At 36.7% G+C, this 19,546-nt stretch overlaps 1 protein-coding gene across 7 annotated transcripts in view; it reads left to right on the forward strand.

The window, feature by feature from the left end:
• TP63 (tumor protein p63) overlaps window positions 1-19,168 on the forward strand; it is a 96,012-nt gene extending 76,844 nt beyond the window's left edge. For 2 of the 7 annotated variants that reach the window (XM_015565379.1, XM_015565380.1), the window contains exons 9-13: window positions 8,141-8,161; window positions 9,239-9,396; window positions 11,551-11,695; window positions 13,024-13,117; window positions 16,025-19,168. In XM_015565379.1, the coding sequence (XP_015420865.1) occupies window positions 8,141-8,161; window positions 9,239-9,396; window positions 11,551-11,695; window positions 13,024-13,117; window positions 16,025-16,321 (715 nt within the window). In that variant the 3' untranslated portion in view covers window positions 16,322-19,168. Of the gene's footprint in view, window positions 1-2,945; window positions 4,335-8,140; window positions 8,162-9,238; window positions 9,397-11,550; window positions 11,696-13,023; window positions 13,118-16,024 lie in introns of those variants that run through there. The other 5 variants (XM_006765864.2, XM_006765865.2, XM_015565381.1 and 2 more) reach the window with 4 other exon arrangements.
• Window positions 19,169-19,546: the final 378 nt, after the last annotated feature.

Genomic DNA, 19,546 nt, shown 5'->3' on the forward strand with positions numbered 1-19,546 from the left:
ATACAACTATGTATTAAATATGAGGAGCACTTAGCATTTCCTTTTCCTTTATGATCACTTGATGATTGTAGCTCATTAGATACATATATATAACATATATATATATGTGTGTTACATATATATGTATGTATATTGCTTTTCAATGATTGATATGCATCTATATAAATTCTCCAGTTGCTGTACTCTTCGGCTGAGTTTTTTTCAGCTCTTTTATTTTCATGCAAATCTCCCAGAAAGAGCATGAATAACTAGACAAAGAAAAATGTAAATCTAGTTCTCTGGTAATCATTTGAAAATAACAAATCAGTTTGGAAATCCCTTCAATAGCCTGTGATTTTCTTTCCAAAAACATAGTACCAACTTTATCCTGGTAAGAAATCAATTTTGTGCTTTTCTTTATAATAGAGAAAAAATTAGTGGGAAGGAAATACACCTTCTACAAGGTGGCAATAACATATTTTAAATTTAATTACTTCTATTAGATGCTCACTACATGTTTTCTCTCTGCTTGATTTTCATTTGTGCATGGTTTCCCTTTTTCAAAAATTGCTTCCCAATTACCTTCATGATCATAGGCTTTATGAAGGATAAATTTACACTGAGTTTTTGTGAATCAAATTGTTACAGGTATAAGTAGGTTTTTACCATTTATAAATATGATTTTGGTTGATTTGCTCACATTGAAATAAACATGGGTTTATATTTATACATGCCAGAATCTACTGGGAGGAAAAATTGGACCCATTTTTGAACTAGACGCCTTGCCTTTATATTTTCAAAGGAGATTAACTCTTGGGTTTGCTCCACAGAAACCACTTAAGACATTTATAGCAATCTTTTTGTGTGTGCATTTTAGACCAACACTATTTTTTCCCATTTTTTCTGTAGTCTTTTCTCCTTGGCTCTCATTCTGATATAGGACAAACATCACTGTTAAAATTTTACTTAGCCTAACTCTTTATTTCCCAGGGCAAATTATTTTTGAGTTTCTGCAGAATGAACTCATTTTAATACAAATATGTATTAAATATGAGGAGCACTTAGTATTTTCTTTTCTTTTATGATCACTTGATGATTATAGCTCATTAGATACAGGTCAGAGAATATTAGAGCAGAGCATGATCTTCAAGACCATACTTCTAATACCTTCATATCACAGCTTGGGAAACTGAGGCCCAATGAACTATACCTGTAATTTTATGGCTAGATCATCATAAAGTTAAGATGAGAACCATATTTGGAAGATACAGCTTTCTGCAATGTTCTGGTCTGCTTCATTAGTTAAGAAAGTTGTAATAAAAAGACAAAAGCAAGCATCTATTTCCATTTTTCTGTCTCTGTATCAGTCAGTTGGAACTTATCCTTGTAGTTTCAGTGTAAAATCCTATCACTTAGAGCTCATTTGGCTCTGATTTTCTTTAAAAATGTTTCTCAGATTCACATACCTGAGGATGAAGCAAGCAATATTTTCAGGATCATCAGTGTAGGAGAGAGTAGAGGATACAAATCTCAATGCTAAATGTGATAAATATCATATTTCTATGTTTGATTTAGAAATCATCCAAATTTCCAGAACATTTCTTTGAAAATGCCAGTTTTTTTAGATTAAAAAACAGATGAATATAGGTAATTCCATGTGTTTCAACCTTGTAGGTCATAGAACTGCACGTGTTTTTTACAGTTAACACAGTTTTCCTTTTTGAACTTTGCCACTATGTTAGGAAGTTGTCAGAGCAGAGATTCATTAGCTCTGAATTGGTAATGAAGAAAAACACCTCAGATTAATTAAATTCAGATCTATTAGATCACTTTTCTAAGCTCCCACATCTCACCGCAGAAATGATCTCAATTCTCGGTCTCAACGTCTGAACCACTATGGTCCACTCACTCTTCTCATAGCTAAAACATGATTTCTGCATGTTGTCTCATTTAGGCCTTGCTCCATGAGAAGCCCCAAATGTAAGGTATAGGCAAGTAGTCAAAGCTATACTTCTTTAGTTGGCAGTAAATTACTTCCTTACTCATTGGTGTTCTGGAATAGTTTTCAAGATGATCACCGTTCTTGCTGGTGAGATGGCTTTACTGAATCCTAGACCTAACCAAGTAAAAATGCCTTTATTCCTTTGCAAGGAGTAACCAAATATGACTTAAAAGCCAGTTGGGAAACAATTTCCAAACAGTCCATGGATTGCACAATTTTTAGCAAAATAAAGGGATTTGTTCCTGGCATCTTTATGGCATAATTGATTTCTTAATTCTGCAAAAGTTGCTTTCATGTATTTGATATGTGCATTAATAGGCCAAGTTTGTGACTGGAGGATTAAGATATTTATCCATCTCAATCTGGGCACATACAAATAAATGCTCATTAAGAGTCCTTTACAAATGTATGATGACGCAGCCCCCAGACTGATAAGATCATATTTCTTCATACTTCATAGTTAGGCTGGATGGTAACAGTAATGAGGTATATTAATTGGGTAGATGACATTTTTCAAAAGATTATTTTTTGTCTCTGAATCCCCTTTTTTAATTAATCAAGTCCAATATGCCAAGCACTGTGCTAAGCACCTAGACCTCCCTGATCTCAATAGTTCTCACCTGAATCACTTGTGGAGTTTCTTAAATATATATATGCCTGGGTCCAGCCTGGTCTCAGAAGGCATCCAGAAAAATGCAATTTAAAAAATGTTATAAGTGATTTAGATCCTTCTGGTTAATTACCACCACATTATGTAATTTCTTCTTCATAAAAATCTTGAGAAATCATCTCTGAGTAATTTTAAAAGTGAATAAAGAGGAAGGTGAAAAAAGAGCTTTACAGGCATTCTGTTCTATCTATACTATGATCATGAACGTAGGAGGATGTGTTTCTGTATTCAGTTGATTTGAATATATGAAGTCCTAAGCTTTCATCTTTTGTTTTCTCTGGTTCCTCTCTGCAGTCTCCTTTCAGCCTGCTTCAGAAATGAGCTTGTGGAGCCCCGGAAAGAAACTCCAAAACAATCTGACGTCTTCTTTAGACATTCCAACCCCCCAAACCGATCAGTGTACCCTTAGAGCCTCTTCTTTGTATTCTGAGTGTGTGTTTGTTGTTTCTGTGTGTGTTTGTGTGTGTATCCAGCCCTTGTAAGCAGGACTTGGAGACACTGGCTCAGAGACACAACTGCTCAAAGGCACACAGCCACTAGTGAGAAAATCTTTGAAGGGACTCAAAACTTTCCAAGAAAGGACATTTTCTGCAGATTCTGTATCCTTAGACCTAGCGTTGATCAGTCAGGAACACATGTGTTTGTGAGCTTTTGTGTTGTTTCTTGGGAGGGAGGAGCTCAGGTTGGGAAAGGGCATTAAGATGTTTATTGAACCCTTTTCTGTTACCTTCTGTTGTGTTTCTAAAACTCATAAAGAAACTTTTGAGCAGGTCTCAAACTTAAGATGTCTTTTTAAGAAAAGGATAAAAACGTTGTTATTGTCTGTGCATAAGTAACTTGTACGTGACTGAGAGACTCCTTCACGCCCTTTAATGCTGGTCATGCAGTAATATTGCAAATAGTAAACTAAGATGTAAAGTGTACTGCTGGGCAGTGAGGTGATAATTACCATAAGTAGCCAGTGTGGGGAATGTTCTTTCATTCTTTTTGAGAATTTGCATTATTAGTATCCTCCCCTGATATGTAGGTGGAAGTTCATTAATGCTGTGTCAAATCCCACCCTTGCTACCATATGTCAGTACCTATGATAGTCTTCCTTACTCATGGGAACCCTGGAGGCTTAGACACCTGTTGTTTAGACACCAAGGCAGGTAAACCTATTCTGTTATTTTAAGAGGAGGGTCAAACTGCCCCAGTAATATTGTTCTAGGCAATTGTATATCATTCTTTAATGCCCAAAATGGAGTTCAAAGTGCTCTCACCAAAACTATGATTACTATGTTTGATTGGCATTCCTATCCCTCTACCCTACTATAACATTACCCATAGTGCTGACACTGCTCAAACTCCATTGTCCAGGAGCCTTATGTTTTGTTTATGTGATGTTTAAGCAGATGCATTTGAAACCAACACTCTTGGCCTAAAAATTAAAGGTAGAGCTGATGGCTTCCTTTTTTTTTTTTTTTTGGTTCAAAGTGTTTAGAGAATCTATTTCTCTCCAGTTTAAAAACATTTTTAAAAAATAGTATTAAGACTTTAGGAAGCTTCATTCTTCCTCATCTCCCCACACCAGATCACCAACTCTTACTTCTGTGTCACCACAAAAGAGATTTCTTGTTATTGAGGCTGTTGCTTTATGGATGTGTGATTTTAATTTTCAATAAACTTTTGCATCTTGGTTTACCTTGCAGTTTCTTTTTTCTTTTCTGTCTCTCTTGCTTTTTAAGAAATTCTAGAATATTTTTATTTAAGTGCTTGAAGTACTACCATGTGTAAGTCTAAAGAAAAAGAATAATAAAAGAGTTACTTTGGTTCTGCTTACACTGTCAATATTTCCTGTTTTTATTTAAGATATTCTGTATCAAGATTATCAATCCTAAAAACAAATTGCAATGCCAACACTAGCTTGAAGATATACCTTAGCACTGCATATTCATTTCATCATTAAGAATCATGCACTACAGTATCATTTGTTCACATCTCTGAACAAGCCTTGAGTTACATATTAAGTTGCTAAATTTACTAAAAGCAATTTAAGTCAAATCCAAAATTAGTAAATATTTTTACTTCTGTGACAGAGGCATTAGTGAATATTCATTCAGAACTTTTAGTTGAAGCTATTGTCTGATGCTTTTTTTAAAGAAATAACAATATGCCCCCATCATTGAATATTAATTTTAAAAGCTTCAAAAACAATTGTTCTAAATAAAAATAATTAATTTAGCAGTTAAAAAATACATAAGAAAAAACATTTATGTTTGAGATACAAGTATATTAGTAAAATCTGATGATCTTGTTACATCTGTAAAGTGTTTTTAATCTAATAATTTTGATTTACAAATCCCATCAAGGATTAATTAATATGTTTAGTTCTTTAACATTTATTTTTTCTTTTGAAGGCTTTTTCTTTCACTCTATTTTTATGTAAGTTTTTGATGTGTTTATAGTTACCTGTATTAATGCATACATTTGAACTGATGGAAAATATTTTACAATTATAGTTGACCTGTCTAGAGATTAAACGCTACCCTTTGTATTTAGAAGATTACCTAGCTAGAGAGAAAGGTTACAAGCAGAGCAGTACTGGGAAAAATTTAGAAGAGAAACAATTATTTCCTGATGGTTCATGTCTTCACTTTCTATGACCTTCCTCATACAGGGATATTTTTCTCTACTTCTAAATACCCCTACAGCCTCTCAGATTTGTACTCCAGAAATAGGTTTGGTGAAATAGGTTTATTCTGAGATATCACCAGATTATACTAACAAGTTGATTTTTAATTGTCAATGGAAGATTTGAGGCAAAATCTTTTGGTGGAATTCTAGGCATCTCTAGCAAGGTGGTGAAGATGACGAACCTGTGCCTTCCAAAGAATTCTGACTCTCTACCACTAGATAGTCACTAGACTTGGAATCAGGAAATGTACTTTCTAATCCTGGATGATCTAAATGTCACTCTGAGATACTGAATTTTACTAACAATGTTTACAGAAGCCCAAGTTGTTAGAATTAAGAATTGGGACTTGACTTTACGAGGATTTCTCCACAAAACTAGAAATATAGAAATACATGAAGCATGCATTCTTATATTGCTGTTATATTGGATTCCTAGAAAAATCTAGTATGCCTCTGGAGAAAACAGCCTGATGCTTACACCTTGTTATTTTTCTGGAAAGATCTATGTTCTTACTTTTTTGGGGGGTTTTGTTTTGTTTTGGTTTGGTTTTTTGCTTTGTTTTGTTTTGATTTCGTGTTGGGGAGGGGAAAGAAAACCATAATGCCACAAGTCCTTTTATCCTTCAATACTTTTTTTTTAATCTCTTCAGATTCACATCAATCTTTGGAATTGTCTACTCAAGGGTTGTGACAGTATATTTGTAAAAAAAAATAAAATAAAAAAATTAAAAAGGTTGTTCTTCAAGGGCTTTAAATTCACCACAAATTTATTCAGACTTATTTGCCTTCCACAGCACATAGAGATAATCAGAATATTATTTGTATGTCAGAAATTGCAAACTTAATATTAAACAAATTACTCTGACCTTTTGCCTTGTGGATTTAATACTTCTACATTAAGAGAGAGGTATTCAGAATTTCTCACCTTTTCAGACTCCCTTGCTTCCATTCATCCACTCACCCTAATTTCTAGATTTGCTCAATTAAGAGTCCTTTCACTTACTCCTATTAAATCTTAAACATATACATCTTTATCTCCTTAACCAAATACTAGAGTATTAAACATTTGGAGCTTGAGGGGAAGAGTAAAGGAAACCAATGTATCTTGAGCACCTACAAATTATGGTACAATGTCCAGGGCTTATATATAATGTAAGCTCCACAGCAACTCTTCTAAAATGAGTATAATAGCTTTTCTACAGATTAAGAAAATGAGACTCAACAGACTTGTAAAATAAAGTCAATTAATTTGTGTCAGATCTAGAAGGTGATGTTCACCTATGGTTTCTGACCAACCTTCCTCAAAAATAGTTTAGTCAGTTTATAACAAATGAATTAATGAAATGGTCAAAAACAAAGACCACAAAGGGAAAAGAGAATTGTAATAGGATTTGGAAGAAGCCATTTACTGTAACTGAGGTTCCAGGGAAAATGCAAAGTTTTTAGATATATTTTAATTTTCCTAATGGTGGACATTAATGTCCAAGTATTGCTTCCATTAGCTCTTATTGTAAACTTGACTGGTTTGAGGGGATGGGAGATATAACTACAGGTCTTTTTAGGTCACACAGGACCAACCTGCCTGTGGAGTCTAGCAAACAGGCATGTTGGGTACTTGGTAGTGGGCAAAGCTAGAAGAAGCACCTGGAAAAACATCTCTTGGCCACTTTGCCTATGCTTTCCTGCTCTTGGATATGGACTTACAGGTGTTTCTAAGTATCTCTAAATGTGCTGACTCTTACACCAGGTGGAGTCAATTTGATGGTAGCTGGGGATGGGGGTGAGGGTGGGGGGCGTCCTTTACTACATCTCTTGCTCCCTGTGCTATCTCAGTTTCCCACATTTCTCTTATGACTTCACCAATTTCTTGATTCTGTAACTTATTGCACACCACTATCTTATTTCTGGGATAGAATGAAAACAAACAAACAAAAAGCTCTTGGACTAGGAGGAGCCAGGAGATCTCTTTACTCATCATTTGACAATTTATAACTAGGCACATTTTTTCTTAGAGATTTATATTTATCCATTCCTACCCTACCCATTCCTACCCTCCCATACCATGTCTTCCTCTACAGAGGATATTTCAGAAAATGGGTAAAGGAGAGCTTGGTAACCTGAGGTATCTTACAATTGGAAGAGCTTATTATATGAACACCTATATATACAACATGGATCTATCTATGTTCTTAAGAAGGGCTATAGGGAAAAATCAATGTTCTCCTACATTAAAGGCAGTGATGGTAATGTGGAGCTGAATTGTTAATTGTATAATTGTCATTCATATATATGCAAATGTGTATATAGCATATTGTTGAATTCCCCTAGCTGTGGCTCCTCAGTGCTATGGAATGGAGCCATTCCTGTTTTTTGTAATTATGGAGAGCAGTGTGGTAGCTTCAAAGACCAAGTGTCCTACTGTAGCACTCCAGTACTAGAACCACTTTTTATTATGTTTTCAAACATTATTATACCATGTTTATTTGAAAACTGGGTTTATTTATAGAACCTTCAAATTTTGTATTTATATATGGTTGTGTGTATATGTATACACATATACTTATACATGTATATATTCAAATAAAACTGAAAGAAACATGCTTTCTCTTTCCTCTAATATCAGTATGACTACAGCATGGAAGAGACAAACAGGAACACAAACAATAATACATTTTGTTGAAAAGTCTGAAAGGGGAGCTTTTCCCATCAAAGTTTAGAAACATGCTCAAAGTCAAATCTTCATCCTATAATCCAATAATTACTCACTGTTGATACCACATGGTCTATAAAGTTCTTCATCTTATCTTTTCCAGTTCTCACTACAGCCCTACAAGGTAAGTTGGATTATTATCACCATATATCCACTATTCCATGAGCTTCTCAAAGATGCAACCACCTCTTATTAGTTCTCCTACCTCTAATATCTAATTCCTGTAGTAAGTGTATATGTATTTCATTTCTATTGTTTTCCTGTGAGGAAACAAAGGCAAGGATGCTTAGAGGCTTGCCTAGGAACTTAGAGCTTCCTAATATATGCTGGAAGAAAACTTAAACTTTCATTTTTTTAACTTCATATCCTACCCTGATTCTAGTAGACATCACTAGTTCTATATTCAAAGAAAAAGTCAGAAATGCTAGTTGTGTTAGTAATATCAAATGTAGTATATTACAATATGGCAAACCAAGTCTAGTAAATTTCCCAGTTGAAGTTACGCTGAATGGAAAACTTTTTTTTTTCTTTGTCTCCCAGGAGACTTATGGAAAGTCAATAAAATATTTGTTTGGCCTCCAGGGTTCTCCTGCATACAGAGGCTATTGGCATTCCAAATGGTTATTTTATGGTCCGTGAACATCTAGGCTGACAAAGCATGTTTCCATGTTGAGGCCTGTGCATGGAAGCAGGGTCTGCTGCTAAAGGCCTTGTTTGATTGGCTGTGCAGTTATCTTCTGCATATCCCCAATGGCCCAGGAAACTACAAATGAAATGTCCCCAGTGCCATTTGAGCTTGGCATCTCCATATCTTTCATAAGCCTTTGAGTCTTAACTCAGTTCTTTTTCCTTATTGATTTCCAAACTTGTTTTAGTTGACAGGCAAGAGAGTGCAAAAGGATAGAGAAAATTATAAAGGAACAAAGGAGTGTGCAATTGTTCTCCCTCTCACAAAGGAGATATTCACTTTGTACTCTACACATTCAGAAAGAATATGATTTCATGATAGCGTTGTAATCCCTCCCTACTCAGGAAAAGTTCTCAGAAGGAAATGCAGATAACTTCTTGTCATTGATCCTGGAAGAATCATTTTGCAACTGTACAGTTTAAGGCATGATTTAACCTGAGACCTGTTGGAAATGACCAATCCCCACTCTCCAGTGCCCCATGCTCACCATCATTCCAATGTTTGTGTTCCTAGGACCTCGATGCAGTCTCAGTCTTCATACGGTAACAGCTCCCCACCTCTGAACAAAATGAACAGCATGAACAAGCTGCCTTCTGTGAGCCAGCTTATCAACCCTCAGCAACGCAACGCCCTCACTCCCACCACCATTCCAGATGGCATGGGAGCCACCAGTAAGAGCATCTCCCTTAAGCCACAGCTAACGAATTCACAGGGCTAGTTTTAGAGGAAGATTCTGCTCTGGGATGCAGGAAAGACTTGCTCTTAAGCTAAGTGAGAGGCCCAGTGGGACAGAACAGTTCCACGTTGAGTGCTTGAATATCTCATGGTAAACAGTTTCTCACTTTTGAGGTGTGTGGTTCATTACAAAGTACATTGGTGGAAATGAAGAAGGCTATTTCTTTAGTAGGGATAAGGATCTCTGTGAAAAGGACAGTCTACTCCTGACAACGTGGATGAAGACACTTTCTACATCCTTTGAGATAGTCCAAGGAAAATACATCCTACATGTGGGAGGTAGCGTGGTGTGGTGGACTTAAAATCTAGAGACATAAATTACAATCTGGACTCTATTGTAGTATTGGCTATATAACTATGGAAAGGACACCTCTCTGCTCTAATGCTCAGATTTCCATTCATAAAATCATCGCTCTGCACATTTCACATTTTATGATTCTGTGCCCTGCAATCTTGGCCTTCTCAACTTGTCTACTCCATTCCATTCACAATCATTAATGACTGACATAAGGAAAGGAATTTCTCATTTACTGATTTACACACAGATCCCTTATAGCAGCTAAGTATAACTATAAAAAACAATGTGAAATTTGGGCCTTCAAGTGAATGATTGCTTTATAGTTGTGTGTGTAAATATAATTATCTTGTCCACCAGAACCAAGTTTAGCAAAGTGGATACCCAAACTCAAAAGAAAAAAAAAGAGATGGTAAAAATGCAGAAGGATGTATAATATCTTCAGAGATGCAGGAGCCTGAATATTTTACATATATCCTGTAATGCCCTCATAAAAGAGTGCCTCAAATTGTCTTACAAAATTCTTCATCATTTTTACTACACTTTTAAATTTGTATTTTCAGTTTTTCCTTGAAGAGACTGGGTTTTCTTAATGAAGTTAAGGAGAATAGAATTGGGAGTCTCAATGGTCTGATGGCACATATTCAGAATTCAGTGAGATGAAGACATGTGTGATGTGATTGCCCGATATAGCAGCAAAGATCAAAGATGTTAGAGCCGGGCTGCTCTCTCACTAGGGATAAATGCAACCTCATACTCAACCTGACCCCTTGACAACAAAAGGAAAAGTACCCATTCACTTTTTTGTTTTTCTTTCTTATGAGCTCTTAGAGTCCTCAAGTTTTTCTTTGGATGACCAGAGAGTAGTAATGATAAGGCCTTCATATTTGTGTAACAGACTTTGCCTCCTTTTTCTTATTTATACTTCACAATTTTCCTTTGCTGTCATCAGGAAAGTCAAAGGGGAAACCGATGAGACATGATAGTCCTGTGCTCTTTAGATGGCTCATTAGTGGCACAACTCTTTTCCCTTTGGCCCATTACTATTCACTAAAGTAGAAATAAATTATATTCACCTTTTTGCATATATGTTGTTTTGCTCCTTTTTTTGACCTGAATACACTTTTTTCATAAATATTATTATATTAAGCTGTTCTTTATAGTGAATGTTTACAGTTTATGGTTTAGTAAAAAAAAAAATCAGTGTATGAATACAATCCTGAAATGGACTATAAGAAAGCTAGAATTTTAATTGCATTCCTTCTTATTAGGTTTATGGTTTCTACAATAATACAACAAATCTTCCTATTCCAAAATAAATATTTGTTCTCTCATTCATAGATTTCTTAATTTGTTCACTTAACCGAAGTTTACTGTGCATCTGCTCTGTGCCATGCTAGTATCTGTGGGGATCTAGACAGATACAGGTTTAATCTCCATGTCTGAGGAGATTAGACTAATGAAGGAGACAGAAATATAACCCATGAAGGCAAATACAAGGGAAATATTAACATCAGGAGCAATGAGTAATTGGACAGAGCATTAGAAATACAGAAAGAAGTGGGAAGAGATTGTCCTAAGAGACTGTACAAAGGTCAGGAGGCATGTAATTAGTCTTTAGTTTGGTGGCTATACTGATTGATGAGATGTAGAGTACTTGAAGGGATGGAGTGAGAGATATGACTAAAAATGAAGCCTGGTAAATTAGGTACATTAAACCAGACAAGATGGACCATTAGGATGCTGGTACGTGATGATGGCAGTAACCCTCTCTGTTCCTCCTGCTTCTGTTCAGTTCCTATGATGGGCACCCACATGCCAGTGGCTGGAGACATGAATGGACTCAGCCCCACCCAGGCCCTCCCTCCCCCACTCTCCATGCCATCCACCTCCCACTGCACCCCCCCACCTCCGTACCCCACAGATTGCAGCCTTGTCAGGTGAGTCCACAATATGTGCCACAGTATGGGAGCCTGTCCTAAACATTTCTGGGTGGTGGAGGGTGGACACTTGTCCAAAGTTAATAGCACAGTTGGAAAGAAAGAAAGCAGCCCCATGGTTGAAGTTCAGCTACCATTATCTCTGGTCTATGGAGTGGTCATCAGTGTTTAATCAAGGAACATGACCCTAATCAACATGGAGGAAAGTGAAAATGTGAGTTTATAGGCATATAATTGATCATGCCTGTTCCCCCATCTTCACTTGCTCCCTGCCTCTTCCCTCCCATTTTTACAAGGTCAGCTGTGGCCTTCAAATTGGTGCCCAGGGCTGGGGTTCCCAACAGGGCTGTACACTTGCTATCCTGCTCCCTTTCTTGCTCTCTAGGCCTCATAGCTCTCAGCCACCATGGGATGATTATTTTGAAGTTGCATGCCCATAGAAGAGTTTTCATGTTAGCAAAAATGACAGGGACTTTCAAGAACCTGATGGCCTCTGCTGCTTTGCTACATGGGAAATGGGAACACTCCAGGCAAGGGCTTTCAGATAGCATGACAAGAGAAGTGCATGAAGCCTGACAGATCTGTTTCCCATGATGGCAAGAATAGGCACCCAAATCTCACTCCCAGGACACATCATCTTCCTCTGCTTCATGTGCAGAATAATTCTTTCATTTGGCTGCTGGAATAATGCTTTGAGCTCTTTGTGATTGGTGCTATGAAACTAGCAGCATCAGTCAGAGGGATGGCCAAATACATAGCTTATCCCACCCAGCATCTGGTTCTGTGGCAAACTGGTGGCATTATCAGTCTGAGACCAGCACCAAAACATAAGTCAAAAAGCATTAATGGCTTCATAGTATAGTGGCCTATAAACTTATCTTGGTCTCATGAACCTAACCTAAGGACAGGTTCCGTTCTCAGAACCATTCCCAGAACCCTCAAATACAAAACAATTAAAGCAGAGATGCTCTTTTTGAAGTGAAGAGCCAGGAGGCAAGAGGGCTGAGAAGCTGACCACTGGACTCCTTCCTTTCACCCCCTGCAATGGCTGCTAAGGCACATTTATAGAACCCCTTACAATTCAATCACCATTTGAAAACTCCTGCTCTGCAGGAATCCTTACAGCTGATTTTAATTTTATAGACCTAAAATTCAACTCACATCATTCCCAAGACTCAAATCCAAGGACCACATACACTTTATCTACCCATAGTCTCTTCTGTAGGGCATCCCAGGGCAAAATGTTGGGTTTTTCTTTATCTGCCAATGCAGTTGGGGTGAACTTTCTTTTTCTGTTTCCTCCTTCCTCTTCCCTCCTCCCTCTGCAGTTTCTTAGCGAGGTTGGGCTGTTCATCATGTCTGGACTATTTCACGACCCAGGGGCTGACCACCATCTATCAGATTGAGCATTACTCCATGGATGTAAGTAACTGTTAGACTTTTCTCTTGAGTTTTATTTCTTCCTTTCTTCCCTCTGGTGACAACCACCTTGTAGGACAATCCCCCTGGTTATAAAATTTGTTTTTGTCATACACTCCAACCCTCAATTTGGATGGAATCCATAACATGTTAAAAGATTCCTAGACCACAGCCTACACATATCAGAAGCTTAGCAATCAATCTTCCTCAGCTTGTCTGATCAGTCAATTGTCTATTGCATACTATGTACAGAGTGGGAAAGAAGAGATCTAATTCTCACCTTCAAGAAATGAATAATTTCTAAATTTAGAGAACTTTTTGGATGTTCTCATTAATTGATATCAGATCCTAGGGAGGATAGCAGAAAGCGTCTGATAATATTCTCACTTTAAAACATGGAGAGATGACAATATAGTCATTTGCTATGATGAGTTGATGTCAGAATCAGGAATAGAACCCTGAGGTGTAAACTTCTGGTCTTTAACTCTATGAATTGGCCTTTTCTGCCTTTCCTTAAAGTAGGACCTTAAAGGGATTCAGCTGCTCTCCTCATTGAAAACCATATGTTCATTTATTTTCAATTCTATCAGAATAGGGCTCAGAAATCCATGATTATTGGGAAAGATTACTTATTATGAGTTTAAATACCAACTCTGCTTTGTAGTAACAGTGCAAACTTGTGGTTATCGCTTTGCCTCTCTGGGCTGCAATTAATCCAATTGGGTTCAAAATCACTCTCCTCTGGCTTTTATATTATTTGGTTTGTATTTTGGAGCAAGCTACACCATGTCTTGAACTGCTGCTCACATGGGAGCTTGTATTGTTCTGGTTTAGGCAATCTAATTTTCCTCCCTGGCTGCCTTTCATGTTGCTCTTTTTGGCGTTTACTATCTGTCTACCAGCTTCCAGAAGTCCCTTTGGACTGGTGGAAGAAGATCCTCTCTGCCTCAGCTTCTGCCTCTGCTTCTGTAATTGGGACTTTTTTTCTCCTCTCCTTGAGCACCGATGCCAGAGATGCCCTTGCAGCATGAGAATGCCCAGCCCTGTGGTAAACAGTATATGCTGTGCTGCCCCTATTCCCATCCCTCTCCACCCCATAAATCAGCTCTGGATGCTGCTCCCTGAAGGTGAAACTATAGAGAAAGCTTTCATAGTTAGTTCTGACAGGCTTTAGGTAACTACAATGATGTCCATCCATTGAAGACAATGGAGTTGCTCTGTTTGGGAGCTCTACATGATGGAACAGGGAATATGTCTCTTCCCTATATTTTTGAAGTTATACCTCTACTTGCTCGTCCCCACTGAGGAGTGAGTCAGGATGTTCCCTTGCCTATTAGGATCTGTAGATGTTCTCCACAAGTTCATCTCTCTGTGTTGGTATTGACTACATCTTGTGCCAGTGTCTGGCCCACAGCTTTCATACCTGTCCATAATAAGTTAAAATCTATCCAGAGAGTCATGCAGATTAATGAAGCCTAGTTTATAAAGAGTTTTGGATTTATTGGGAGTGTCAGAAGCATAAAGAATTATGTTCACTTATCTGTTTATGGATCATCTTCTCTATAATATATTCTTCTCCTAGAATAGGAAATGGAGTACCCAAATACTGCAAATGCCCAAATTGGGAAAATTGGGAAGCCATCTAATTCTGCATCCTCACCTCAGCTTCTTTCATCTCATTACTGGAATTAAACACTTCTTTTTCAGCTTATCTCTCAATATCAGTCTAAGTTATTTTGCATCCCTTCCTTGAAAAGGAACGTCATTAAATTTGAGAGTTTTCATAAGTATTCTCTCTAAGATGCAAGAATGGATTAATAACAATACAACAATAATACACATGGTTAAGATTTATATAGTATGGTTTATAATTTTCAAAATACTTTCATATCCATATTTACATTATTCCACAATGACCTAAAAAGGAATTGTATTCCATTTTACCAATGAGGCCAGTAAAGAATAAGTGACTTGATGCAGGTCTAGAGCCAGTCAGTGAAAAAAGATCCTCTGTCAAGGTCTTCTAACTCCAAGAACAATGTTGTTGCTACTCAACTTGCCATTCCATAAAAATTTAAAAATAATAATATAATTTTCCAAAATTATCCCTCACTGAAACAAACTAATAAAGCGCTACTGTAGATAAATGTAAGAGATGCCACCACCTTAGTTAAGATCAACCATATTTGTCATGCCTTCTACTCCCATCCATAGAATATGGGCACATACTCTGCATTTTGATACTTTAATTTATCTAAGCACTAAGAGACCTTTTGGCAATCGGGCTATTGGATTCAGAGGCTGTCCTGTGTCCCCAAGTCATTCACTTAGTTATGCAAACTTAGGTTTATCAACTTCTCTAACTTTCAGCTTTCCTATCTAAAAAATAGGTGTATAATATCTACCACTAATCTGAGGATTAAATGAAACCATGAATATAAAATAATTAGTTCAATGGATGGCACATAGAAAATCTTTAATAACTGATAGTAATCTTGTCTTCTCAAATCCTCATTTGGTGGTGTCATTCCATTAATACCTTCTTCTAGTGACTAGAACCATGTAGATTTGAGAGTTGGAAGGTACTTTACCATATGTTTCTGTTTTGGCATTTTTTCCCCCTCTGATCTAACTATTGTCCCCACTTTACTAATGAAGGAACTGGGACCAGTAAAAAAAATGAGCAAAGTGTTATCCACAAGCAGAGATGGCACCTCAAGACTGTACATTTGTGCTTAGTTATATGCAGTGCCAAAGGTTATGGAAGAGCTATTTTATTTTCCAATTTAGAGATCAATAAATTCAGATCAGTTAAACCAGAGGAGCACTGGGGAATGACAAAATGTTACAGATTAAATGTCAGTTGTCTCTTTGACCTGATTCTCCTTAATTCCCTTTCCTATTGCACAGGATTTGGCAAGTCTAAAAATTCCTGAGCAATTCCGACATGCAATCTGGAAAGGCATTCTGGACCACCGGCAGCTGCATGACTTCTCCTCCCCTCCCCACCTCCTGCGGACCCCAAGTGGTACCTCTACAGTCAGTGTGGGCTCCAGTGAGACCCGGGGTGAGCGTGTTATTGATGCTGTGCGCTTCACCCTCCGCCAGACCATCTCCTTCCCACCCCGAGATGAATGGAATGACTTCAACTTTGACATGGATGCTCGTCGCAACAAGCAACAGCGTATCAAAGAAGAGGGGGAGTGAGCATTATTGTGTGAGCTCTTTCCATACTCTTCCCAGCAGCCCACCACCCTACAAGGCACTACTGCTTGACCTTCAAAGCATACTCCCTACCTCCTTCTCTTCTCAGTGTGGTTTCTTAAGGGAAGGAGAAGTAAAAGGCTACATTAACCTACTGTCCAACCAGTTGTCTGGTTCCAATTCTGGCTTTAAGCCTTCAAATCTATTATTTGCAAGACTAAAGTTATCATCAATTAGTAGAAGTGAGCGAAAAAGCAGTGAGTGTCTTCTTAAGCTGTAGAGCTCTCTCATTGACTTTTATAAAGCATTTTCACTCTTATAGTCTAAGACTATATATTTAAATATATAAATATACAGTATATATTTTTGATTGGGGGGCATTGAGTATTGTTTAAAATATAATTTAAAGGGAAAAAAATTGAGTTGCACTTAGTGACTTTTTTAACTTACCTGTTTTGGATGGCTTATCTATACCCCTTCTCTTAAGGGATCCCATGTATGGTAGTAATACCTATTTAGAGCTTGTGGTACATGTGAGTGACAATTATGTATAAGTCCCTTCAGTTCTTTTGATGCTAAACAAATGCCACATCAAACCTTTAGGTAGATTCAGTTGTATTTACCATTACTTATTATGTGACTATATACATATGTACATGATTCTCTATTTTGATGTATCTTATGTTACTGACATTCCTACTAGTGATGGTGATTCACTTTGGGGTTAATCCAATTATAAGAAAAAGTTCATATTCATATTATCACTAGAGGAAGGAAATATGTTCTCTTGCTTTTGGTTGGGAATGGGGAATATGGGTCATGGCTAAAATTTTTCAAGGGTCCATGGCAGCCAATTAAAAACACCTAGTATCATCTATCTGGATATATCAATAATCCCCTCAAACTTAATACCAGACATCTGATTTCTTAGTGTTTATTGGTAAAACATTTGTGGCCATTATAGAAGCCTTAAAACTGAAATTTATTAGTAGATTGACAAACTCAATTACACATTTACTACTATTGGTAGAATTAAGGTTGAATTGATTGAAATGAATGTCATCTACCTAGTTCTTACAGTGAAGTCATAATGGCTCTTCAGAATATCCAGGAAAATGAAATATTATATGGGAAATATTGAATCTTCACTATTTAGTAAGAGACCTCAGTGGACCATGAATTTAAATTCTTGGAATACCTTTTGAAACAGATAATATTATTTGGTAAATGTTTCTTTTAAAGACCCTTCTACTCTATAAAATTCTGCATGTAGAAGCTTGTTTATCTTTCTCTCTTCAAGGTTTAAAATGAGTAGTGATTTGGAAAATACAAAATTAGGAGATTAGTTTTTCTCTGTGGCATCAGTTACATCACTATATCACTTCTCTTTTTTGATCAATGAGAGTTTCACTTTGTTGGAAAGTAACTGTGAGAACCCAATTCCCCATCCATCTCTCTCCTTGACTATGCATAGACAAAAATTTCCCCACACTTCAGGGGATAAGCCTACTGTGGGAGCTATTGCTTGAACCACATAAACAAAGAGTTGTCTTCAATGTTTGGGAAAATATAACAATATTCCCCTAAATATTTCAGAAACATACTTTGTAGCAAATGTGTTTTTTTCAAACTATAAAACAAATATCTTGTGTATATGCTAATGAGATACAAAATCTTTTACTTTCTGGTAAAGGGCTATCCTTGCACATAAGCTTCGATTTGTATTTTAAAGTGCAAAAGGGCTAATGTGGCTCTAAAATATAATGTATGTGTTTCATCTGGAAAGTGTATATATGTTTTGCGTATGAAATTACATATTTTGTGTTTCAATTATTTTCTTTTTCTTTTGGGGATAGTGGGTTTTTCAGAACCACAGTTGAAACCTTTTATTATTATTATTATTATTGTTTTTTATATTTTCATGGAGATACCAGTTAGTAAAACTAAAAGGTCAATAAGAAAAAAACTGTCATAATTAAGATGGGGGGAGAGAAAGTTGTTGTTTTTTTATTATTTTTATTTTGTATATTCAAGAGAATGAGTCCTTGATTTCAAAGTTTCATTGTGCTTAAATGATAATAAGCACTGTTAACTTGTGGAACAAGCAGGCAGCTTTGAAAACCTATTAAGGGGAAGAACAAAAACTGTGCCTTGGCAAAGCTAGGAGGACACATGGCTTCTTCTACTATCCTGAGTGTTTGAGTAAACTTAAGGACTTCTGAGCTACTTCAGCACTGTTCAGATGGCACTAGGGGACTCAGAAATCCCTGTACTGTATCTCATGGATTTGGCAATAGCCAAGTCTAAGTGCAACCACTGGCTTCACATCCTGATGGAAATTTACACTTTTTGAGTGTATGAGTGGCTAGGACAACGGTGTAAAAGAATATTAAAGGCTCACAAATGGGAGTGAGCTTAATGTTCCTCCAGTTCAGGCGATAAGCCTTGTGGCCTTGTCGAAAATGGAAAGGTTTTTGTTTGGAGGTGATGAGAAACAGAAATGGAGAACTGAGCTTTCTTCATTAAATCCATTAATATTTGTTTTCTTGATATTCCTCTAAAATATAGTATGTGGGATGTTGAATGTTTAAGGGTTGTATTTTTTTATTATTTTTATAATTGTACAAAAATTAGTAAATGTCAAATGTTTTATATACTTTATTAATGTTTTTGAAAGATTCTTTCTTAGAGATGTGATACTTTTTTTTTGTAAGCTTCACTTGCTTGTCTTTTGGTATTTTGTATCATGGGCTTTTGGTGAGCCAGAGGCAAATCTACAAGCCACTAAATGTTTACTAAGACATGAAATAAAATTTAAAAATAAATAAAAATGCATTGAGAAATGGTGTAGTTGGTGTGTGGTGGTGTGTATGTGTGTGTGTATCTGCCTGTCTGTGTATTCTTTGGCCTTATTTTTAATCATTGAGGAAGAAAAATATCATGAGAAAACATTAAAGAGGTTCAATATTGATGCTTCTCATCTCAGAACGTTATAATCATTATTTTCTCACTTTACCCAATCTATGAAGCAGAAACGACCAGAAAAATATCCTCACAGATTTCATACTTTGACTGAGGTCAGAATAAGTGTGCTTTGGAAAGAGATTAGATACTTCTAATGTCTAATTTAGTGACCTTCTCATGGTGCTAACAAGTGACCTGATGTCCAGCTCAGTACTGCGGGGCTGGGATGCAGACTACTCTGGTTGTGTGTGGGAACAGCATTGC

This window comes from Myotis davidii, unplaced genomic scaffold (assembly GCF_000327345.1).
Source record: "Myotis davidii unplaced genomic scaffold, ASM32734v1 scaffold41, whole genome shotgun sequence".
NCBI lineage: Eukaryota > Metazoa > Chordata > Mammalia > Chiroptera > Vespertilionidae > Myotis > Myotis davidii.